The 26,298-nt window shown below is 43.3% G+C and overlaps 1 protein-coding gene across 1 annotated transcript in view; it reads right to left on the reverse strand.

The window, feature by feature from the left end:
* EXOC3L4 (exocyst complex component 3 like 4) overlaps positions 1-25,476 on the reverse strand; it is a 37,533-nt gene extending 12,057 nt beyond the window's left edge. Inside the window, exons 1-7 of the mRNA XM_069949906.1 lie at positions 25,374-25,476; positions 23,510-24,023; positions 19,378-20,029; positions 10,860-10,974; positions 10,318-10,446; positions 7,080-7,180; positions 6,090-6,185 (exon numbers count right to left, since the gene is read on the reverse strand). Coding sequence (XP_069806007.1) covers positions 6,090-6,185; positions 7,080-7,180; positions 10,318-10,446; positions 10,860-10,974; positions 19,378-20,029; positions 23,510-23,996 — 1,580 coding nt within the window. The 5' untranslated portion in view covers positions 23,997-24,023; positions 25,374-25,476. The remainder of the gene's footprint in view (positions 1-6,089; positions 6,186-7,079; positions 7,181-10,317; positions 10,447-10,859; positions 10,975-19,377; positions 20,030-23,509; positions 24,024-25,373) is intronic.
* Positions 25,477-26,298: the final 822 nt, after the last annotated feature.

The following is a 26,298-nucleotide window of genomic DNA, read 5'->3' on the forward strand; positions in this document are numbered from 1 at the left end:
GCCAACCATGAGTGACGTTCTATGGAAGCCAACAGGTGGTCCACCAGACGCATGCTAATACAACACAATGGGAAGAATATGCAAATCTTCTATTTTTTCACAGGCGTGGAAAAGCCTCCCACAGGTAGACGGTAATATTCAGTGATCAGTTCCAGCAATGATTTTCGGAAACGCAGATTTACAGAACCAGGGAATTCCAGCTCAGCATGTTTTCTCCATTTAACTTATTAAAATCTCGGGAGTTGGGAGTTGAGCTTTGTTCTGGCAGCGAGGGTTTATTATAGAGACTTTCCTCCCCGGTGACTCATGATTTAAGACACATGCCTTTGTTTTTATCAAAGCAAGCTGAGCAATTACAAGCTGCCCGAAAGTGTCTGCCAGGAATCCTTTGAATTAAAGGAAGGGGGGGGGGGAGTAAATGCAAATACCGCTTGGGAAAGCCGAGAAAAAAAGCTGCTAAATTACTTCCTATAGGCAAATACAAAGGACAAGAAAGGGGTTTTATACACTCCGCAGGTATATCTAGATGTTTATAAAATTAAGAGATAGATTGTACACCTGTCCCCAGCTCTTCTGTAGTGTCCCAGTACAGGTGGTTCTGTTAAGTCTTATTACACCTGAGGGGATAAAGGAGATGTCGTATGTATTCTCACCACTAGGTGTCACTTTCTCTATTGTTATATGTTATGTCTTAAGCACAGCTGAAGGTATAATGGGTTCACTATTGTTTGTCAAATTTTTTGTTCTGTCCATTTACAGTTGCAGGTGCTTTCCCTCACTTTTTCCACCTATTACAGCTCTTCTCTCTCCTCTTTCCACAGCCCACCAATCATAGTTTACCACTATAAAAGGGAAGTTGGTTCCTGGTGGGTGGGTCCTGCTGCAGTGAAGCCCGGCCTGGCCCAGGCCAGGACCCTTGTCAAGGACCACAGCGACTTAGAAAGATTCTAAACAACCTGCTCCAGTAGGCAGTTCTAGACCCTTGGGAGGGGTAGCTGTCCTCTGAGGAAAACCTTGTCGACACCTGGAATCTCTTCACAAGTAAAGGGCAGTAACCACCACAGATAGGTACTGACCCCAGGACAAAAAGCGGGAAAGCTGACGTATCCTACTGTCTGCACAGCTCTTCTGGGAAGTCTTGGAAAGTCTGCTACGTCCAGCTGTAAAAGCATGGGGCTCATACTATCCAACCTGGCACTGGTTAGGGTAGAAGTACCACTCTGTACCACTTCTCCTACCTACCTCTTAAAGTTATACTACCATTCTATTGTATTGCACTGAAGATTTCAAGTAAACTGTTCATCTGGTTAAGTGCTTGTCCTATTTTTGTTGCACCTGCATCTACACCTACACTTGGGCTATCCTCTTCTTCAAGCGCAGTCTTCGTTTGTCTGAGAGTGGGTTCCAACACCACTCCTGGCCACTGTGACAAGTGCCCAAGTGACCCAACACCCAACTAGCAGCCACAACACAGCATAACTACCCTGGCATACGGCACCTCATTATATCTTCTCCTGGGTATTAAGTCCAGATTTTAGACCTTCTCCTTCAACCTATGTTCTCCAGGGTATTCAGTCCAGATTTTAAACCTGCTCCCTTTGTTTTCACCCTGTGCTCTTCAGGGTATTAGGTCCAGATTTTAGACCTGCCCCCTTTGTTTTCACCTTGTGTTCTTCAGGGTATTAGGTCCAGATTTTAGACCTGCCCCCTTTGTTTTCACCTTGTGTTCTTCAGGGTGTTAGGTCCAGATTTTAGGCCTGCTCTCTTGCTTTTCACCCTGTCTCCATTGACCGACTCCTAATCTATTTGTTGTGGAGGTAAGCATGGTGTATACAACTACCTGTAAACTCCTTCACTTCTAGGCCAAATATCTCAGGACCAGCCAATGTGGAGCTCATCCATAGTCACCATCTCCTGTGACAAGTTACTCATACAGGCCTCTCATAAAAGACCATATAACCACCAACACAGTCTTATGTCTTGGATAAACCCCTAGGAGGGTTTTTGCCCTCAGAACTGACTTCCCCTATTGGAATAAAAAGGATCTTGGCCTTTAGAAATAAGACTCAGACTCACTTCTCCATGTATTAACTTTTATCAGACTCTTGAGTGATCCCAGTTGTACGAAAGCTTTAGTAGCATGGTACGAGGTTTATAAAAGTTCAGCCGGCATAGAGATAAAACGTAACAGGGATGGCCCATAGGCACAAATGCCACTTAGGCCTCACCTATATATATATATATATATATATATATATATATATATATATATATATATATATATGGAACAGGGCTGAAGAGTACAATGGGAAGAGGAAAGGGGATAGAAGTGAATGGGGATCTATGAATCCACGGTGACTCTGAGACCTCCACAGCTGCTAAACATGGCCGCTATAACGTATTCATGGCCCAGACTATATGAAGAAGACTAAGCATAACTGGCCGATACAAGAAGGAAACAGCTTATAACATAAAACCTAAGGGATTCGCAGCATAGATGACGTTTCTGGGCAAAGGTCACAACCGAAACCGCTCAGACCTGACTGTCACGGTTTACATCCCTCTGACTTCTTCTATTTTTGCCAAGATTTGCTGAAAATAAAAAAAAATATTCTAAATTCTCTAGAGTCTCCTGACCTAGATACACTTAGAGGGGAAGCATAGAATGGGAAGAAATAAGCTTTACTGTAAACCCTTATAGCACGCTTGTAGAGACAAACAGGAAATTTTAGGGGTCAATTATATATGTGTGTGTGTGTGTCATCTACCATGTTGGCCCATCCACTGGGGTGCATGCAGGTTATTTAGTACAGTGCCCCCTGCTGTCGTATCGAGGTATAGCTTTTTGCTATATTGAAAGTGCATATCAAGAACACATCAACGTATCAATACAACAGACCCCAAAGATGTAGGTTTAAAGGGAACCTGTCACCCCCCGTGCCGGGGTGACAGGTTCCCGACCCCCCGTTAGAGACCCCTATACTTACCTCATCGCGCCGGGTCCCGCTTCTGAAGATGGTCAGGTCCCGGAGATCTCAGCCGCTGCAGCCCGGCGCGCACGCTGAGAGATGAGTCCAACGCTCATAGAGAATGACAGAGCGCTGGACTCTCCTGTCATTCTCTATGGGTGTTGGACTCATCTCTCAGCGCGCGCGCCGAGCTGCGGCGGCTGAGATCTCCGGGACCCGACCATCTTCAGAAGCGGGACCCGGCGCGATGAGGTAAGTATAGGGGTCTCTAACGGGGGGTCGGGAACCTGTCACCCCGGCACGGGGGGTGACAGGTTCCCTTTAAAGGGGTTGTCCAGCAAAAATCTTTTTCTTTTAAATCAACTGATTTAAAAAAATTATAGAGATTTGTAATTTACTTCTATTTAAAAATCTCTGGTCTTCCTCTACTTGTCAGCTGTTGTATGTTCTGCAGGAAGTGGTGTATTCTTTCCAGTCTGACACAGTGCTCTATGCTGCCACCTCTGTCGGAGACAGGAACTGTCCAGAGCAGGAGCAAATCCCCATAGAAAACCTCTCCTGCTCTAGACAGTCCCTGACATGGACAGTGGTGGCAGCAGAGAGCAACATGTAAGACTGGAAAGAAAACAACATTTCCTGCAAGACATACAGCAGCTGATAAGTACTGGAAGACTGGAGATTTTTTTTTATATAGAAGTAAATTACAAATCTATATAACTTTCCAAAACTATTTGATTTGAAAGAAAAATATTTTTTGCTGGATAACCCCTTTAAGCTAAAATGCATGTTGGGGGTAGACGCTATCCTTGAATTTTCTCTATTATGTGTCTGTTTCTTCTGTTCTGTTTGCAGGACTTATTTTATCTGCATACTGTTGTAAAAGTGATTTTTACTTGTATCCATCTGGCTATTGGCATGCGCCATTTGATTTGATTTTTTTTTTTAGTGCATTTAGTGGTACTATATATTGTGTTACATATGTGATGTTATATTTTGTGCTCCATGTTTTACATTGTTTATACTTTATGTTCATTGTTTTATATGATGCAATATATATAATATATATTTGCATTGTTATCTTGTATGATTAAGTTTACATCTGTATTTATAGGTAGAGTTTCTTTTAGTGCAGCTGTAGCTCTGATCAGCCTCTGTTTGTTGGCGCCACCTGGTGGCCACTCTCATCACTGCACTCTACATTAGCAGAACCGTATGAACCGAAGCACTCGGAGCTCCAGGTGTTCACACAATACAAGTGAAGGCTGTCGCTAATAAAAAAGGGACAGTCTGCTCCGAAACAACATTTACTAATGTCACGACAAAGAGAAATCCCATTCCATTGTCTAATTGTTTTATTTTACCTTTGTGTTCTTTAACTAAACTAGCTGCTGTATATATTCTATTCTGTCATTAGAGTAAGTGGGATCAGGTTGTGCTGTGTGCTGCTATAGTCCCCGGGAACAACTCACACATTCACATACACAGTGGTGTCACATTGTACTGAAGGTCTCCTATCTCTTATAGTACATGGAAAGAGATGATTATGCATGGACAAGGGTGAAGAGAATGGATACAGCACTGAACACAACACTGTACACACCGATACACAACACTACACACAAATACACAACACTGTACACAGCAATACACTATACACAACACTGTACACACCAATACACTATACACAACACTGTACACACCAATACACTATACACAACACTGTACACACCAATACACCATACACAACACTATACACACCAATACACTATACACAACACTGTACACAGCAATACACTATACACAACACTGTACACAGCAATATACTATACACAACACTACACACCAATACACTATACACAACACTGTACACAGCAATATACTATACACAACACTACACACAAATACACTATACACAACACTGTACACACCAATACACTATACACAACACTGTACACACCGATACACAACACTACACACAAATACACTATACACAACACTGTACACAGCAATACACTATACACAACACTGTACACACCAATACACTATACACAACACTACACACCGATACACAACACTACACACAACACTGTACACACCAATACACTATACACAACACTGTACACACCAATACACTATACACAACACTACACACAAATACACAACACTGTACACAGCAATACATTATACACAACACTGTACACACCAATACATTATACACAACTCTGTGCACACCAATACACCAAATACTGTACACACCAATAAACTATACACAACACTGTACACACCAATACACTATACACAACACTGTACACAACAATACACTATACACAACACTGTACACACCAATACACAACACTGTACACATCAATACACTATACACAACACTGTACAAACCAATACACTATACACAACACTGTACACACCAATACATTATACACAACATTGTACACACCAATACACAACACTGTACAAACAGTACACTATGCACAACACTGTACACAACAATACACTATACACAACATTGTACAAACCAATAAACTATATACAACACTGTACGCACCACTGTACACACCAATACACTATACACAACACTATACGCCAATACTCTATACACAACACTACACACCAATACACTATACACAACACTGTACACAGCAATACACTGTACACAACAATACACTATACACAACACTGTACACAGTAATACACTATACACAACGTTGTACAAACCAATACACTATACACAACACTACACAACAATAGTCTATACACAACGTTGTACAAACCAATACACTATACACAACACTGTACACAACAATACACTATACACAACATTGTACAAACCAATACACTATACACAACACTGTACACACCAATGCACTATACACAACACTACACATCAATACACTATACACAACACTGTACACAGCAATACACTATACACAACACTGTACAGAAATCCACTACACAGCTAAAGCTTTTGCTGTCCAGGCATGATGGGAGTTGTAGTTTTGCAACAGCTGAAGAGCCAAGGTTCCCTATCCCAGTTCTATAGGGAAAGACTGCAAAAAAACATTCCGCCATGTGATCGAGGCCCAGGTTACACCAACTCCCACTCACCTGAGTTTAGTGAGACTATTCACATAGACAACCGTGTACTGAACAAACTTGAGAGTGAAGCTGGTGCCAACACAATCCTGGAAGGCGGCCTGTAATCTGAGGACAAGGCAGATATACATGTTATAGTCACTGATAAACTAGATTATATGTGCATCTCTGGATGGATACAAGACTGAGCATACAGTGTGAATGAGGGCCAGGTTGCTTCGCATTAGTAGGGTATCCCCTATGGTCGCTGTGGGGATTGCAGGGGAGTCCCAGCTCTCATTAGTCATATATAAGTTCCTCGTGGGCGGCGTTAGTGAGGACTTCTCCTCCCAAGAGGTGCAGTACAGTTAAAAGGTATATGGCAGAGCTAATCTGAGGGTCACTTGTCCTTCTTACCTGTTAACAATGAAGCAAACAATCAACCATCCTCACCCCTATCATTGGTACAAGGTACAGAAGTGGATAGAGGAGGATATAATAGAGAGTTCTCTGTTTACTTGTGTTTATTGGGGCCAAAGACAATTCTCTATTAGCTCAGCAATAGTTTATACTTAAAGGGGTACACCAGTGGAAAAAAATAATTTTCATATCAACTAGTGTCAGAAAGTTTTGTAATTTATTTCTTCTATCCACTTCTGTCCATGTCAGGAACTGTCCAGAGCAGGAAAGATTTTCTATGGGGATTTGCAACTACTCTGGACAGTTCCTGACATGGACAGAGGTGGCAGCAGAGAGCACTGAGTGAGACTGGAAAGAATACACCACTTCCTGTAGGACATACAGCAGCTGATAAGTACTGGAAAACTGGAGATTTTTAGAAAGAATTAAATTACAAAACTTTCTGACACTAGTTGATTTGAAAACAATTTTTTTTCTTTCTCCTTTATTATGCCAAGTTACACTAGGATGAGCAGCTCTGAGGTCCAAACTGCAGCTGCAGAGGAAAAATACTGATGTAGACAACAGGAATAATGAGGAGACAATGAAAGTGTTAGAACAAACCTTGTGGTGAAAGTTCCCAGTTCCTCTACACAGTCAGTGAACGTAGAGGTCTCCAGCTCTTCGGATAGCGTCGCCGACTGTCTGACATGGATCCCGATCATCTACAGAAGATGAAAGATACGGAGCATGTCAGCCCATAGATGGATCAATGGATCCTCTGGCAAAGATACAGGTGCCATTGGTTACCCAATATTTCTATAGATATATCACTGTAGAATGCCTAAAAGAAACACCACAGTGCCCACAATAATCCCGCCACACAGTGCCCACAATAATCCCGCCACACAGTGCCCACAATAATCCCGCCACACAGTGCCCACAATAATCCCGCCACACAGTGCCCGCAATAATCCCGCCACACAGTGCCCACAATAATCCCGCCACACAGTGCCCACAATAATCCCGCCACACAGTGCCCGCAATAATCCCGCCACACAGTGTCCACAATAATCCCGCCACACAGTGCCTCCATAATATAAAGGGGATAGACTGGTGGAGTGAAGGAGTCACAGTGTACAGTATAGATGTCAATGGTAGATTCCATTTCACTTCAAGACTGTGAGGTAGTTATTGGTTAAGTCCCTGGTGGTCTTGGGCAGTAATGGTTAAATCCCTGGTGATCTTGAGCAACAACACTGTGTCAGACTGGAAAGAATACACCACTTCCTGCAGGACATACAGCAGCTGATAAGTACTTGAAGTCTTGAGATTTTTAATAGAGGTAAATTACAAATTTCTGGCACTCGTTGGGACCAGTTGATTTGAAAGAAAAAAAAATTGGTGGACAACAACTTTAGGTTAGGGGTGGGCCCATATATTGTCCATTCAGCCAGCTAGCAACCTTAGCAGGGACAAAATAGGAATACCTCCCTTACCTCCACAGAAATCTGGAGTCAGGAGGTCAACATAAAAAAATAGTTGAATGATAAAAAAAAGTTCTTTGTATACAACTGTTATCGACAGTTACAGCTTGTGTCTCTATGGTTACAGACAACAAACAAACCATGTGTAGTCGGATCCTGCTGTCATGTCAGTTTTTCCATTGACTTCCATTTAAAAAAAAAATTTAAAACTCATCCAAAAAATATGGCTAACTACGTTTTTGTGTACGTTAAAAAAAGGGAAGCGTTTTGATCCGTTTTTTTTTTATAATGAAATTCAATGGAAAAATATCAAAACATAAATTTTTTCCTATTGTACACAAAAACCTAGTCAACCACATTTTTGTGCACGTTAAAAAAAACTGATCCGTTTTGATCCTTTTTTTTATTATGGAAGTCAATGGGAAAACGGATGCACACAAATGCATCAGTTTTTCCATCATTTTTTTTGCAAAAATGGATGAAAAAAAAGCAGGTTGCAAAAACGTAGTGTGAACCCAGTCTTAGACCTATGGCAAAGTTGTTCTATTTTTTAAAAAAAAAATTTATGCATTAAAAGAAGTTGCTCGAGTAACCCAATCCTTTAAGTTAGAGTTTTGCTTTTTAGTACAGTGTCCCTTTAAATCCAGCACAGCACTGAGAGGGTTAAACCTAAATCTAGATATTTAAATTCCTTGACGCCAACAATTAAAACACTTTGTACGCTGGCATATCCGCTATTGTGATGCCAGTATAGCGGCCATTGATATGCAAATGGGTCTGAGATCGCAGTTTCATAATCCCCCATCTCTGTCCCGTTCTGCCAGGAAGCGGCTGTATTCGCTCCCATCGTCCACATGAGTCACAGCGTTGCGGTAAAACAATAGCCGCCTCTTGCGCTTCATTTCACAAGGTGGAACAACAAAACATTTGTTCGGACAAAAATCTACAGGGCGGTAAATTGTGTGAAATGACCAGAATGCGAGGACGGCTGGTCAGACTGTATGTCTGGCAGCAGCTCGGCGGCCCGATGCCAGGCAAAGGCGAGCAGCTCGAAACTGATAATCCCGTAAAGGGATGTGTCATCACTATATTACCACATTTTATGTCATATCCATTTAAAATAAATTACTAAAATATTCCAGTTTTCATTGTGACCATAAAACACACAATAAGTTAACATTTCCCCTTTTCTGAGGCTCTTTTGTCAGCTTTGCTGTGTAGGCTAGGGCAGAAAAAACAGAGTCAACTCAGTATAGTTAAAGAAGTCCCACTAAAGTAAAAAAAAAAAATCTAAAAAAAAAATACTTACCCGTCACGCCGCTGCCAGATGCCGGGTGACATTCTTGGACAGCAGCTGGGTATGTGACGTACCCGGCTTGTCCAGCTGCAAAGTTATGTACCCCACTGAGGAATTGCCCACTCAGCCAGTCAGTGACTGCAGTGCTGTCCTTCCCCAACCACTGATAGGCTGAGCAGGCAGTTTATTAGCAGGGTACATGATGTTGCAGTTGAAGGAGCTGCAGGACAACAGGGGGCTGGCAGGAACCGGTAAATCAGCTCTGCAGGGGCACAGGGATGGGTAAGTATGCTTTCTTTATTTATTATTACAGAGTCATCTCATTATGGAGGGAGGGGTCAGCAGAGTCATCTCATTATCATTAGAGGGCGGGGTCAGCAGAGTCATCTCATTATCATTAGAGGGCGGGGTCAGCAGAGTCATCTCATTATCATTAGAGGGAGGAGTCAGCAGAGTCATCTCATTATCATTAGAGGGTGCGGTCAGAAGAGTCATCTAATTTTTAGAGGGAGGAGTCATCAGAGTCATCTCATTATCATTAGAGGGAGGGGTCAGAGTCATCTCATTATCGTTAAAGGGTGGGGTCAGCCAGGTCATCTCATTATTAGAGGGAGGGGTCAGCAGAGTCATCTCATTATCATTAGAGGGAGGAGTCAGATTCATTTCATTATCATTAGAGGGAGGGGTCAGCCATCTCATTATCATTAGAGGGAGGGGTCAGCAGAGTCATCTTATTATCATAAGAGTGTGAAGTCAGCAGAGTCATCTCATTATCATTAGAGGGAGGGGTCAGAGTCATCTCATTATCGTTAAAGGGTGGGGTCAGCCAGGTCATCTCATTATTAGAGGGAGGGGTCAGCAGAGTCATCTCATTATCATTAGAGGGAGGAGTCAGATTCATCTCATTATCATTAGAGGGAGGGGTCAGCCATCTCATTATCATTAGAGGGAGGGGTCAGCAGAGTCATCTTATTATCATAAGAGGGCGAAGTCAGCAGAGTCATCTCATTATTATTATTATTATTATTATTATTATTATCTAGGAGGCATCTGAATGATCACAGCCCAGCACCCTTACCCCCTCAATGTCTGTGTAAAGTGGCAGGTGGCAGCTGTCACTCCGCACCAGTTCTTCCACCTCTTCTCCATTCTCCCAGTTCTTCTTCTCCATTTCCAGTAAATTGTTCATATACTTTCTGGTTGTTTCCTATACGGAAAAATAAATAAGAATGACGAGTAACATGTAGTATGGGTGCGTGCACACTACGGAATCTGCGCGTATGACCCACGGCGGATTCCGTCGCTCATACCTGCACGCGGCGGCGCATCTCGGCCCCTTCCATAGTCACTATTCTGTGCACGGGGGGATTCCGCATTCCGCCAAAAGAACTGACATGTCAATTCTTTCGGCGAAATGCGGAATCCGCCACTGCATAGAATAGTGTCTATGGCACGGGCAGAGATGCGCCGCCGCGTGCGGGTGCGAGCAACGGAATCCGCCGCAGGGCATACGTGGGTAAACTGGAGGTTTACTCAATCATATTGAGATTTTACAATCCTGGACAACTCCGTTAATTTCAAATACAATAAGGATAGAATCATTTTAACACCATTACTTACCTGCAGAGACCGACTATAATCTTTTTTGAGTTTTTCAAGACATTCTCCATCTAGCAAAGTTTGGAGACTTAAAGGGTTAATTTCTTGAACTTCAGGATGGCCCATAAAGTCGTCGCTGCAAGAGTGAAATAGACAAGATTAGTCCTCATATTATTTCATTCGGAAGGGATTCTCCAGATCTGTTGGAGGAAAAGTTTGATTGCTTCTCCCCTGGATTGTGCGGCACTAGGCCCTTGACCTCCAGGAGTTATAATCTGCAGCAAGCTGGGAGTTGTAGTCTTGAAACAAATGGAAAGCAATAGTTTGCATTGCAAACCACTGCTCCAGGAGTTTAACAATAGCCATATTGGTTGCCACCCAGCTTTCCCAAAACCAGAAATTCTAACTTCACATGAAAGACAATTTAATGGGGTTATCCAGCGCTACAAAAACATGGCCACTTTTGTCTCCAGTTTGGGTGGGGTTTTGAAACTCAGTTCCATTGAAGTAAATGGAGCTTAATTGCAAACTGCACCTGAACTGGAGACAACAGTAGGGGAAAAGTGGCCATGTTTTTGTAGCGCTGGATAACCCCTTTAAGTGTAGTATACCAAAGCACAATTCCTGTGGCTGGGCTTAGGATGGCGCCTGTCCACAAATGGTTTATTGTATGTTCTACAAGGTAACATGTTCTTATATAAAACTGTCTTATGTATTCACTGTACAGTGTAACTTGTAGGCAGAGAATGGGTTACATGTCTTACACAGCACACACTACACCAGGGGTACTCAACAACTTTTAGTGAAGGTTCACTTACCGGGGTCTTCAGTCAGGTTAAAGGTCCGGGTTGAACACCAGTAGTAAACGTGTTTTGTTAACTTTTCAACTATTTACATACAGAATTGTTGCTTATCAGTGGGAAAACTGCCATTTTTTCTCTCTCACCAGTCCTTTGAAATTAGGTACAATGGGGGTGACTGCCCGCAGTAGTATATAGCTTCCTGTGTGCTCTCCCAGTAGTATATAGACCCCTGTGCGTTCCCCCAGTAGTATATGGACCCCTGTGTGCTCCCCCAGTAGTATATAGACCCGTCTGCTCCCCCAGTAGTATATAGACCCCTGTGTGCTCTCACAGTAGTATATAGACCCCTGTGCGTTCCCCCAGTAGTATATAGACCCATGTGTGCTCCCCCAGTAGTATATAGCCCCCTATGCGCTACCCCAGTAGTATATAGCCCCCTGTGCACTCCCCCAGTAGTATATATCCTCATTGTGCGCTCCCCCAGTAGTATATAGACCCTTGCTTTGTGCTCCCCAGTAGTATATAGACCCCCTGTGTGCTCCCCCTCCCATATAGCCCCCCTGTGCACTTCCCCAGTAGTATACAGACCCCGCTTTGTGCTCCCAAGTAGTATATAGCCCCCCTGTGCTCCCCCTCCCACATAGCATATAACATAAAACAAACAAACACTTATACTCACCTTGGTCCGGGCATCTCCTCTTCTCTTCACTCTTGTGGCCGCACTGCAGCGGTCATAAGTGGACACTCTCCCCTTGTCCTGGAGCTGGCGCTCAAGTGACGTCACTCGAGCGCCAGCACCAAAGACAGAGAGCGGCCTCTTGTGACCGCTGCGGCCACAAGAGTGACTGACAGGGAGGGAGCCAATGGCTACAGGTATACTGAGCTGCAGCAGGGGTCCGGACAGCTGGTCTCCAGTGGAGGACCCCTGCGCTACACAAACTGTTAGGCAACAGTGACACCTACAGTCTTTAGTGGGAACTCTTTAGGTCAGGGATGGGGAACCTTCGGCCCTCCAGCTGTTGCAAAACTACAATTCCCATCATGCCTGGACAGCCGAAGCTAAAGCTTCGGCTGTCCAGGCATGATGGGAATTGTAGTTTTGCAACAGCTGGAGGGCCGAAGGTTCCCCATCCCTGGTTTAGGTAGTGCAGAAAGTTTCCAGTTTTTGAACTTGCTAGAAAGTGGGTGGAGTATACTAATATGCTCCCTATAAAAGGTTTGCAGAAGCAGAGTATAGCTGAGACAAGTTGAGTAGCTGACAAGCAAGTTAGAGAACAAGGAGAGAAAAGCTGCTGAAAGAGGGGAACAAGGAGTTAAAGTTGGATCACATGCTGAGCAGCTGGGAGGCTTTGGGAGAGAGTTTGTCAGACGCACCTTCCACAGCTAGGAAAGGGCCTGCACCTCTACAGACCGTGGGAATCCTCATATTGGGAAGCCAAGTGGATGGACTTGAGTGTTTGGGAGCAGAGTTAACTGAGGCCTCTGTACCGTCTCTTTCTGAATTTGGGGGAAAGATTTACTAGGACCCCTGGATACTTCTAGGACCTGCAAGTTGTGGCCTACAGCCGGGCCTAGATACACAAAGCAGAAAGCTCCCTAGCTGACAGGGAGGGTAAAACTCAAGCACCATTGGGGGAGAGGTCCACAGGATCACAGTGCCCACCAGCGCCCCACACGTCTGAGGCCGTCACAAAGCGCAGTAACCCATTCAAGGCCTTCAGTCTTAACAACTGTAAGCAACTGGACTGTACAAGTGCTGCAGGTTTATCAGTACAGGAGTTATTGTTACACTGCCTCCCTGTTGTCTGGTCCACCTGCACCATACCATCATCCAGGGCCATCTTGCCGGACAACAGTATTTGAGGTTGGCCCCAGGGGAACTACAGGTCCCCACCACGACCACCTTACAAACAGGTGCAGCCCCCCTAAAACCTCTACAGCATCCCCCAGAAGAGAGAACACAGAGAAGCTCCAGAGAGTAACCTGTTCCTATGGAAGCCGCCGTGCCCACCTAAGGCTGCGGTGCACCACAAGGCCCAGCCATCCTGCAGGTAACAGCACACTCTCACTTAGTGTATCCCCTCATTCCAGAGCTCAGCGCTAGACAGAGGAAAGGCCCAGCCACCTACAGGCCTTACTACTACTACCATCATCATCCTCTCCTCACCCTCTTACACTCTTCCACAACCCCGGCTGGCTGCATAAGGATTTACAGCCTACGACCCCTTAGATGTTTCGGAAAACTACAACTCCCAGCATAAAACAGTCCCCAGTCTAGTAGGTTAATGGCAGCCATATTGTTTGTCACTCAGCTTTCCCATGACTGGGTATAATGTAAATATAGGAGAAGACAATTCAAGGTTTAATAATCTGTTTGGCCAAACTACAACTCCCAGCATGGACAACAACAGGTTGGAAGCCACCGGCAGCCATATTGGCAGCCACCCAGCTTTCCCAGATCCAGATATAACAGAAAACTTATTTTAAGGTGGAATATCACTTTAATGGATTCTCTAGGAAACTTTCTGGAAGTGACAGGTCCTCCTTAAGTAAATTGATTTTTCACACGGAGTGTATTATCCTCTTGAGATATCAGACTGTCAGAGATGGAGGCAGATCTGTTGCCATGGTGACCGTTCGGGGTTACTCTCCGGTTCTGACACGAGTTTCCTTAGAAGGACACTTAACCAATACGGGAAGTGCGCTCTCAAGGCTCCTCCGTATCCCCCTGACACAGCGCCATGCTGATAAATGTACTTTCCTCCTGGCGGTAGGTCATGAATGTTGGATGCTTCAGGGCTTTGATTACAGGTGTGGAGAAAGGCACTTAATGCAGCGCATGAGGCCGCGTGTGGTTACAGTATACAGCCACAAGCAGTGTGACACAGGCATGTTCCTTCAAGGAAATCACAAGGTAATCTTACAGCCCTCTAATTCAGTGCTGTCCATCTGAGCATGCTAGGAGTTGTAGTTTTACAACAGCTGGAACACCACTAGTTAGAGCAGGGTGATCTAGTTATAATTGTATTTTATATCACTTGGAAGCAGCTAAAATTTATTAGCAATTTTTCAAATATATTTTTTTTGTGTGTGTGTTTGTGTATCCAGTGTATCTCTATGTGTGTATCCAGTGTGGTGTTCCACCATGGGTGTTGCTGTTAGTTACACCCTTCGTAAAAGCCTGTACTTTTTGTGTATAAATGGTGATGTAGTAGTGTTAAAGTTTCGCCACAAGATGTCACTATTGTAAGTACAGTATGTGTATTCAGTGTTGCACAGCTGTAGTATTGAAAGGGTTATTGGTTTTTTATGTCACATGGGATTTGTAAACCAATGAGAGTACTCTCTTCTTCTATCCTATCATTTCTCTCTTTAATTCTCACATATGCACTCCTCACCCACTCACAGCATACCTTACAGGGGCTGTAGATAGGAAGTCACATGGGTAGAGGAAGTGTAGGGTCTTTTGTCGCTAGAGTCTGTAGAGGAAGGACAGAAGCCAGAACGCTCTCTACAGCGGTACAGTTAGGCCCTCTGCCAGGTCCCCAGTCTGTGTGTAGTCTAAAAGCAGACTTAGGCACATGCAACCAACAGTTTCTTCTGAAGTAACGCCATTCAACACTATGCAGTGTTAAGTTTCCACTAGAGAGGACAAGTCAGAGATCATCTCAACCCACGCTGTGGACAAGGAGAGACACAGTGCAGGACAGTATCCATAAAGCAAGTCAAGGAACTAATCCGGATAGAGCAAAGTTGCTACAAGCCTATTAACTCTATCTCACAGCGCGGGTGTAAGCAGGGAACCCTCAGCATTCCGCTCATGCCAGGTAACAAGGTCTGGGGCTTGTGTCACCCACTAGGACAGGTCCTCCGACACTGGTAGGGCAATAGGTGGTGCAAAGACTAAAGAGTCAAAACATGGGCACAAGTATTCTCTCTCTTTTCAAGTATTCTTCTATTTCTACCTCCGGCATCCCGGCTGAGCACAGTACTACTTGGATTGGGACTCTCATGACATCCTCCTCTCTGCTCTTCTGATTCTCTACTCTCAGCACGCAACCCAGTCAGCACGACTGTACCACTCTCTATACTCTCACTACAGATCTGGATCCGGAACTATCAAGTGTTTTATCAGGTGTAATGTATTATGTCAATGCAAAGCTGTATGACCTACTGCCTACCTTAAGTATCCTCAGAGTAAACCCGATTCTATTTATGATAAAGAGACACCCAGTGATTCCTCGTCAAGCAACAACACAGTACACACGCTCCTTGGGTCATCTCCCCTTTCTGTGGGTGGCAGTGCCAATAGTCCGTGTGGGTCATTACTGCACTCCGGACCACCGTGATAAGCACCCAAGGGACCCCGCAACAACCCGGCAGGTCACTGTACACAGGGGAACAAGGTATAGCCGGCCCTTTAAAATAAAAGCAGGGAGTGGTCTGTCAGTCTGTAACCATGGAGGCAAACAGAACAACATGGGAGCTTTATACACAAAACGGTCAGAAATTTCATATCCAACCCTCCAGTTCAGTAGTCTTCAACCTGTGTAAAACTATGACTCCCAGCCTGCCCAGACAGCTGTTGTCAAAGAGAGGGGAGTAGTGTACACCCATAATCTGTTACCATTGAGGTGCATAGATCTGCATGGGAGTTGTGTACAGAGAGCAATAGGGGGTTTTATATCCATTTCAACCTGTTGTTTTCGATCAGTTGTAAAACTATAACTCCCAGTATGTACGGACATCTGCTGGTGTAACGTACTGTAACAGAAGGAGATTTCATATGGTCTCCAGCTTTTTCAAAACTACAACTTCCAGCATGCTAGGAGCCCACTAGTTTGGGATTGATGGTCTACTTATAGGGTGTATTTTTAAAAAAGAATGCAATTTAAATAAACAGTTTTATGTATCCAGTGCAGGTGCATGTGTCTCCATGGTAACAGACTACCAACAACCTATGTGTAGTCTGATCCTGATAATTTATTGAACTTTCTAGAGCAGAGGGAGTAATCTGTTAGATCTGCATGGGTGATGTGTACGCAAAACGGTAGCAAATTCAATATCCAACTTTTGAGTTATTTGGCCTTATTTAAGCTTAACTTAGTGCCTTTGGTTTAGCTAAAATAATTTTCTAATTGTCTTGATTAGAACTCTTACACTTGTATGTATACGGCTTTAATAAGGACTTATGTGTCTCCATGGCAACAGACTACAAACAAAGTTTAGTCTGTCTCCATGGCAACAGACTACAAACAAAGTGTAGTCTGAGTATAACCTGTTCTACCATATGCAGGCATGCTCAGCTGCCACTCCATCCTTCGCTATCTTCAACAGTCCCATTGCAAGTGAACAGAGCAACATCCCAGCATGCTCACTGATGCTCTACTCACAATTAGCTTCCCTTCTTATAATCCATGGTGGTCCCAGCAGTCGCCCTACTACCACTAATAATAAAAAAACAATTTATCGCATATTGTGTAGATAGGTGATAACGTTGCATCTTTGGATAACCCCTTTAAGTGTCAGTCTTCACTGCCATTCTTGCATTTTATTCATGAATTAAAGTCTCAAGATGAAAAGTGCTATAGTAATCCACACAGATTCCTAAATTACAGCTGTGATACCCCTAGACTTTCCAATGTACATACACTTACTGTGTGAATATAGATAATATTGTATTACTTTATACACCTTCCCCCAGTTGACAATGGCGGGTGACATCACAGCGCTGCCACTAAGAACAAAACTGGTATCGGCGTGAAAAACAAGTTAAGTGTTGAGGAAAATTGCTTTATTTGTAGAACACGAGGTGCCTGGGCTGAACAATTAGTCACAGTGCGTAGGATTAGCCGCGTTACACAACCTTTGTGTTATTTGTTGCTGCCATAAGAAAACAAGAAATTAATGCAGCCGCCAGAAGATTGGAATTAAGATGGGAGAATACATAGCGGAGCGCACACTAACCCCCGTACACACCTAACAGGCAGGACGCGGGTGCCATGGAATCCGGCCACTCATACTATTCAGGAATCTGCTATTTATTGCTTTCTATTTTATGATCTGTCAATCATTTTATTTCTTGCTTTGTATCTAGTGTCGCACAGCAGCTACATATCCAGCATCTTGCCGTGGGCAAAAGAAACAACCTTAAAGAAGCACTGTTGTAAATTTCTATTTTGTTTTCTTAAATCAACAGGGGATGTGATCGCCAACAGCTTTGCAATATTCTCTCATTTACTCTTTTTTTTTTTTTTTTATGCTGATGTTATACATATGGCCACTAGGTGTCTCCCTTCCTGTCAGACTGCGGACCAAACACAGGAAGTCCCAGTCCTTTGTGCCCTTACCCACATCCCTGAGCGTACACGGAGCAGGGCAGGTCTTCACTGCATATGTGTACAGCTGCCGTACATCCACTTTCAGTAGCAGAGAGTTCTGGGGGTGCTCGCATTGTATGGTCAGCTCTCCTGTCAAACAGGATCAAAACCTCTGTAACCACTCAGTAAGGTTGTATGGTCAGCTCTCCTGTCACATAGCACCAAAACCTCAGTAACCACTCAGTAACATTGTATGGTCACCTCTCCTGTAACACTATAACATTATACTGACTGAATTGTTACATAACAAAGAGTATTGTCTCCCGGTAAGTTGCCAAGCTGATAATAGAATTAGCCCAAGTTAACAATATAAATAGCGTAATTTCATTGTCGTCAGTTGATATACAACCTGCATAATGAACAGGGGTCATTCCTTGTGTAAGCGCACAAAGAATGGGGACTTCCTGTGTTTGGTCTCTTCTTTTGAACAGAGATAAGACCAAATATCGTCACAGAGGGAGCATGGAGCACAGTTTGGCAGAAAGGGAGACACCTAGTGGCCATATGTATAATGTAGATTTAAACAAAGAAAACTTGCGACAGGTACACTTTAAAGTGTACTCCTACTCCTACCAACACCCCCCCCCATACCACTTATCGCCTATCAACAGGAAGTCACCAATCGAAGGTGGTCACGTGAGCTCACGTGCACTCAATTCACACCGCACTCACTTCAGTCAATGAGACTCCTACAGCGATACACTTGCAGTATCCCGCTGCAAGTTGATTGTTGCATAACTCCAGTAATATTATCACAATAGATTGTGTATTTCTATGTGTTTCTCTTTACATGCTTTCTATATACTGTAAAATGTATTATGCTGCCACCTAGTGGTGAATCTTAGTAAGCTGTTATGAGTTAGGTCTCAATTCACTAACATTAATCCATATTGGGGAGAGTTCTGACTATTATCCCGTCAAGTCCATTTTCCAAGACCTGCATCCTACGGTGGACATTGCAGCACAGGTACCGTGAGCAGCTTATTACTACGAATATCACTAGAGGTAAACATATTCAATGTTGGCTCATCTCTAGTAATAAATACAAATGGTTGCAAAACTAATTGGCTACTGACATGAGAGTCATAAAATCTTTATAGTGTCCCCACCAACCATCCACCATCTTTATATGGCCTCAGGGCCCAGGTGCAACTACTCTCTTAGTATTTGCTATAGCTACTCCCCCATGTCTCAAGTACTATTCTATTCTATCCACTACTGGACTACCGAAGAAAGCCGCGTATAGTACTTGACTTTCTCCGACAGTTCGATAGTGAGTAAATGGAGCAGTCATCAAGCATACGTGCCACCATTCCATCCACTTGAAGGACAAAGGAACCCTTCTATGTGTCCTACCTTCTGTATTGGATCACTATCCAGTTCAGTAGGCAGTACAGCTGACTGACCTCCGAGGCCAAAGGTATGACAGCATTCTCTATGTGTGATGCCAGAGCTTCATGAAAACTTCTCGCGTAGGTTCCGTACACGTCATAGTCCTCAGGGTAGAGGGGCTTCAAGGAATTCTTCACTTTCGTCAAGTCTTTCACAGTAATTGACTTGAGACCCTCCAAGTGTTTTCCGAACCAACCTTCCTCTCTGTCGTCCAAGGACACTGACTCTATTCGATTGCTAACACTGTCTCTCACTGCCTGTTTCCATAATTTTTTCCATCCTTTGGGTTGTCCGAGAAGGGGGACTTCCGAGTTTATTGGGATCATTGCTGGATTTCTGTGAGTTTCTGCTTCTCCATTAATAACATAGACCAAGGAGGACATCAAGGATTCATCTACATGGTCCTGACAAAGAGAGTCCTTCACAATGGACCTTATCATGTTGAACAGGGATCCGTATAACAATTCCACGTCTCTCCCCCGTATGGTGTATTCTGTTACGTTCTGGTGAAAATCGTTGGTTCCACATTCCTCGAGCAGTTTGTGTTCCAATAATTTTATACTTTCAAAGGCTTTTCTAACGTCTTTGCTTTGGATGAGACCATTAATTTCCATCACTAGAAAAGGAGAATATTCACATTGATATATAAGATATTTTACAGACTTTCATAGGACCATTTTAGGGGACATTAATTATATTAGTTCTATTCTTGTATATAGGAGCAGTATTATAGTAGTTCTATTCTTGTGTATAGGAGCAGTATTATAGTAGTTCTATTCTTGTATATAGGAGCAGTATTATAGTAGTTCTATTCTTGTATATAGGAGCAGTATTATAGTAGTTCTATTCCTGTATATAGGAGCAGTATTATAGTAGTTCTATACAATAGAAAAGTCAAAGATACGTGCACTCACCGATGTAGTGTGCCGCTGGGTTACTTTAATGGAGGTTACATCCAAACGTGCAGGGAGGGGGGAGTGGAGGCAGGTGTATTCTCAGGTGTAGACAACAATTGTTTCACGTGTTCCCACGCTTCTTCCGGTCTACGTGGGAACACGTGAAACAATTGTTGTCTACACCTGAGAATACACCTGCCTCCACTCCCCCCTCCCTGCACGTTTGGATGTAACCTCCATTAAAGTAACCCAGCGGCACACTACATCGGTGAGTGCACGTATCTTTGACTTTTCTATTGTACATTACCTTACTGTTTATACGGAGCACCCTGAGTTCAGTGGCCATAGTGGGGACACCTCGTAGGTCTCTCTCCTGGGAATCCGGCTGCCGGAGATTGCGAGGGCGGTGCGATCCACCCCTCCTCCCTTGTCATTATAGTAGTTCTATTTCTGTATATAGGAGCAGTATTATAGTAGTTATATTCTTGTATATAGGAGCAGTATTATAGTAGTTATATTCTTGTATATAGGAGCAGTATTATAGTAGTTATATTTCTGTATATAGGAGCAGTATTATAGTAGTTATATTCTTGTATATAGGGGGCAGTATTATAGTAGTTATATTCCTGTATATAGGAGCAGTATTATAGTAGTTATTTTCTTGTATATAGGAGCAGTATTAGGCTGGGTTCACACTATGTATATTTGAGGCTGTATTTGTGAGGCTGTATAGCAACCAAAACCAGGAGTGGATTGAAAACACAGAAAGGCTCTGTTCACATAATGTTGTAATTGAGTGGATGGCCGCCATTTAATGGCAAATATTTGCTGTTATTTTAAAACAACGGCTGTGGTATTGAAATAATGGCCGTTATTTACTGTTATATGGCGGCCATCCACTCAATTTCAACATTGTGTGAACAGATCCTTTCTGTGTTTTCAATCCACTCCTGGTTTTGGTTGCTATGAGGACCTGACATGAGGACCAAATACAGCCTCAAATATACTGTGTGTGAACCCAGCCATATAGTAGTTATATAAGTTATATTTCCGTACACAGGGAGCAGTATAGTAGTATTATAGTTATATTATTGTACATAGGAAGCAGTATTAGGCTGGGTTCACACTACGTATATTTTAGTCAGTATTGTGGTCCTCATATTGCAACCAAAACCAGGAGTGGATTAAAAACACAGGCTCTGTTCACACAATGTTGTAATTGAGTGGATGGCTGCCATTTAATGGCAAATATTTGCTGTTATTTTAAAACAACGGCTGTTGTATTGAAATAATGGCCGTTATTTACTGTTATATGGCGGCCATCCACTCAATTTCAACATTGTGTGAACAGAGCCTTTCTGTGTTTTTAATCCACTCCTGGTTTTGGTTGCAATATGAGGACCACAATACTGACTGAAATATACGTAGTGTGAACCCAGCCTTATAGTAGTTATATTCCTGGATATAGAAGCAGTATTATAGTAGTTATACACGAACTAGAGAGAATGGAACCGCTGCACATCCCATCTATGGCTGATACTAATGCCGCTAGGCCTATATTAAAAATCAACACCAGAGTGTCTGTATATGAATTGATCAAGCCATATTGCCCCGTGTACCACCGCGCAGGTCCTCTGGTCCACACGGGTCCCTACGCTAACTCCACACCGTGTGGGTCAGCGACCGCCAACCCCGCAAAGCGTGCACATGCAGGGAAGGGAGGCCATGGAACGGCCCTGCAACCCCAATGTCACAGGACCAGACCCAAAAAGCCCCACCAAAACCCAGCCAGCACCACCGGCGGGGAAGGCTGCCCCCAAACGACACAAGTATGGATATGGTATTACACTTACCATTGCTGCTCTCACAGAATGGGGAAGACATAAGGTCCAGACATGTGAGCACAGACATATCCTGCTAATTTTGGTCATGTGGGTCCTGACCAGAGGACCTGCGCGGTGGTACACGGGGCAATATGGCTTGATCAATTCATATACAGACACTCTGGTGTTGATTTTTAATATAGGCCTAGCGGCATTAGTATCAGCCATAGATGGGATGTGCAGCGGTTCCATTCTCTCCAGTTCGTATTATAGTAGTTATATTCTTGTATATAGGAGCAGTATTATAGTAGTTATATTCCTGTACATAGGGGCACTATTATAGTAGTTATATTCTTGTATATAGGAGCAGTATTATAGTAATTATATTCCTGTATATAAGAGCAGTATTATAGTAGTTATATTCTTGTATATAGGAGCAGTATTATAGTAGTTATATTCCTGTATATAGAAGCAGTATTATAGTAGTTATATTCTTGTATAAAGGAGCAGTATTATAGAAGTTTTATTCCTGTATATAGGGGCAGTATTATAGTAGTTATATTCTTGTACATAGAAGCAGTATTATAAAAGGTATATTTTACAATAATATTGTACAATATTTTACTGTCAGAAATACTGAAAATATTTGTGGAATTTAAACTATTCAGAGAAATAGCTCTATATAATATTCAGATAACTCTGTGCGAAAACAAATGGTGTACACAAGAGGCAGTGACCATTTACTGTAATATTAGTAAAAAAAAAAAAAAAAGAAAAACGTGTTCAAAGGTCACTTTTATAGATTATTTTTCATAAGTTACAGGACGGCCTATTTCATATACTGTGTATCTGGATAGATATGTGCGGAATGTACAATATGTAGTACCGTGATTTTTCTCAGGGTTGAAGCAAACAAACGCTCAGTAGAAGATATGAGAAGTAAGGGGCAAATGGTGGGATAAGTCATGGCCGAATACGATCTATTCTTAGGGCGATAATTTGGTAATGCTCTCAGGATAAACCATAGAAAACCATAGTTTGGGATCTATATTGTACTATGTAGGGATGGGGAATAATGGGCCCTCCAGCTGTTGCAAAACTACAATTCCCATCATGCGAGGACAGACCAAGCTTTAGCTTTGGCTGTCCAGGCATGATGGGAATTGTAGATTTGCAGCAGCTTGAGGGCCGAAGGTTCCCCATCTCTGTGCTATGGGATTCTATGTAAATAGTGATAGGGCAACTAAGATTATGGTAATGTTGTGTATGAATGAATGTGGCCTTAAAGGGACAGTTCACTTTAGAAAATCCAACTCCTAGAAGAGTTGCTAACTAGATCTTATTATTACAGTCTGGCCCTATATAGGTGTCTCTTACCTGACAATATCTGATGTTCCTCCTTGTCTTCATGCACCATCTCCTCTAAGGTAGGGCTCTTCTCAGATCCATTGTAGTCAATCTTCTTCTTCCCCCTTATACTTCTCCTCAATTTACCCACCAGAGAATCATCTTCTTCAGGTGGCACTTTACTTTCTGGAGAGCCAGCATCTTTTTTGGAGCCCTTCAAACTTCTTCGAAACATCGATATCCCAGACTCTTCCGACTTCTCAGGAGACTCTGGTTCCTCTACAGGCTTCTGTTTCATTAATACTTTACCGGATCTCACGCTCTGATCCTTTCCCTGATTGAAGTCATGTTTCTCTGGAGAACTTAGTTCTTCTTCACTTGGTTTCTTAAATCTGTTACTCAGTCTAAATCTTTTTTTCAGAAAACTTTCACTTTTCACTGGAGACTTTAGTAGATTACCATTCTCTAGGTTGTCTTCTGTAGATTTTGGATGGGCTTCCTTTGTTGAGGTCTCCATGGTTGTCCACCAACCCTTGGTCTACACCTGATGATACAAGGAACATACATCTGTTGCTGCTATGGGTATCATGGGAATTTCCACATCTCCTGGCTGGTTTCAATCTACAAAGGTTTAGGTGTTTCCCAGAAATGATGTTGCATAAGACAAGTTGGGGTTGACCTACCATTCTTCCTAACGTGTAGCAGATGAAGGTATGGACTATCTACCAGGGTCTGCATGCTAGAAAGCGGAACCAAAAGTAATAAAGATGAGGAGGCTAACCAAGCCCCAGAGTCTTGTTTCACGAATAAGGTGTCATGCACCAGTATCGGGAGGGGGTCTATAGAGGCTCCTGTATGTCGTACCTTATTTATCTAGGCAATATGTATCAGTCAGGGCCTTCCTCTTTTAGAGGTCCAGACCTATCAGGGAACACAGTTCTGCAAACAAGAGCAAAATCCTGCGATGCCAAATATTAGTCGGTGCCATAAAGTGACATCACTGGTTACACATTTGAATTCAAATAGTATTTTGAGGCCAGGTCACATGGAGTAAAACTAGTGGAATTCCACGACGGGACACTTCGCCGCAGAATCCCGCCAAACTCGGTGTAATACAGGCTGTCTGTGGGAGGGCTTGTGCACCTCCTCTCTCCGCGCCTCTCCGCTCGGCTGGGAACTGACGCTGCAACATTATAGCAACCAAATCAGTGTGATCAATTTTGAAATTTCTACTGTGGATTTGTCTGCGCTTTCGGACATGGATTTCACCCGACACAGAATTAGGCCATGTTCACACGGCTTAAAACATTGGCCATTCTGTGACCTGGCCAGTGTTTGTGAAGATCATCCCAGCTGGTACTGCAGTACCGGCGGATGATCTGCCTTTGTGCATCCGCCTTTGTGCTGAATTGCTGAACTCGCCATAGCCGACAATGGAGTGTGCGGCCGGGGCCGCACTTTCCATTGTGTGACATTTTGGTTTTTTTTGTGCCGCCGCTAGAGATCCCGGCCGGAGTGTATACACTGTGGCCGGGATTCCCTCAGCTTGCAGTGCACGTAAGTTTTTAATTGGCAACAACGGCCATGTTCATGGTGTGAACATGGCCTTACAATGTATCAGGATCCTGATAGGTAATATGGATAGGGGATTGTCCACACTGGATACAATGGAATCAGAATCTTGGAGGTGAGAAGTATTCACAGACAGTAAGTAGAAATCTTAAAGGAATACGTGTGTCCATGGCAGCTACTTGGTACTTTCATTATCGTCAGATTTCATATCTACTTGTGCAAATACAGCCGTAACAACAGCAGAGACATAAGGATTAACCTCTTTACTGCCGCATAAGTGTAATATATCCCCACCCCACCCCCCATGAGCGCGTTTACTCACCATTCGCGCGAAGGAAAGGATTTCGTTGACCTTCTAGGTGTTCTCGTCTTTCCTATATGTTTCACAATGCGGCAGGCACAGAAGGTTAATGCACAATCCTTCCCACCTGACGCCCTTTGCTTGCACTTTCGCTTTGTGGAACGTCATCTCATGTTACCACCTGTCCTAGGGAAGTCCCGCAATCATTAACAGGCAGAGTGGAGCAATTTAAAGGAACACTAACTGCAGAGTTCATCTGTTCCAGTTGTTGCAGGTGTGACTGGATGTTGTTGCTCCCTGTTATCAGCTAGTCAGGAGAGGATAACTGCAGTGTTCCTTAGTGGGATGAGTCCCAAGAAGTAAAGAAACCTTCCTGCTGCTAGGACCACTATTATATATGTCATATCTAGTGCTCAGATCTCTACATTATCTTTTCTTATAACGCTCCAGCATTTACAGTAACTTCCAGAAACATTTACATCATACGTGACTGGTACCAACCACTCTTCTTATAATGCTCCAGCACTGATATAACCTCCGGAAATCACATGATATGTGACTTGTGGTACACTCTCTAAGCCAGTAGTTGAGCTAACCATGAGGCTATGGTGTACGGCTAGTAATGATGGTTGACGTGACGCCAGTGCTAGTCCAGCACACAGGTGTGACCTTGGTACCTGCTTTGTGTATGGCCGGTTTGTATTGTTTCCCAATGGTCGGTGACCTGCCGGGTTGTGATGAGTCCCTTGGGCTCCTTTCACGGTAGTGGCAATTGACCCACCCGGATTATCGGTACCGCCACCCACAGAAAGGGGAAAAATAACCCAAGGTGTATAGTGGATGTGTATAGGTGCTGGTGCAGAGGAAGAGATGACTGAGTCCCAGTGAAATAAATAGAAAAGCTTTACTGTACAGTCTCTGAATAATAATAACACTTTGACAGTAG

Source organism: Dendropsophus ebraccatus, chromosome 13 (assembly GCF_027789765.1).
Source record: "Dendropsophus ebraccatus isolate aDenEbr1 chromosome 13, aDenEbr1.pat, whole genome shotgun sequence".
In the NCBI taxonomy this organism is placed as follows: Eukaryota; Metazoa; Chordata; class Amphibia; order Anura; family Hylidae; genus Dendropsophus; species Dendropsophus ebraccatus.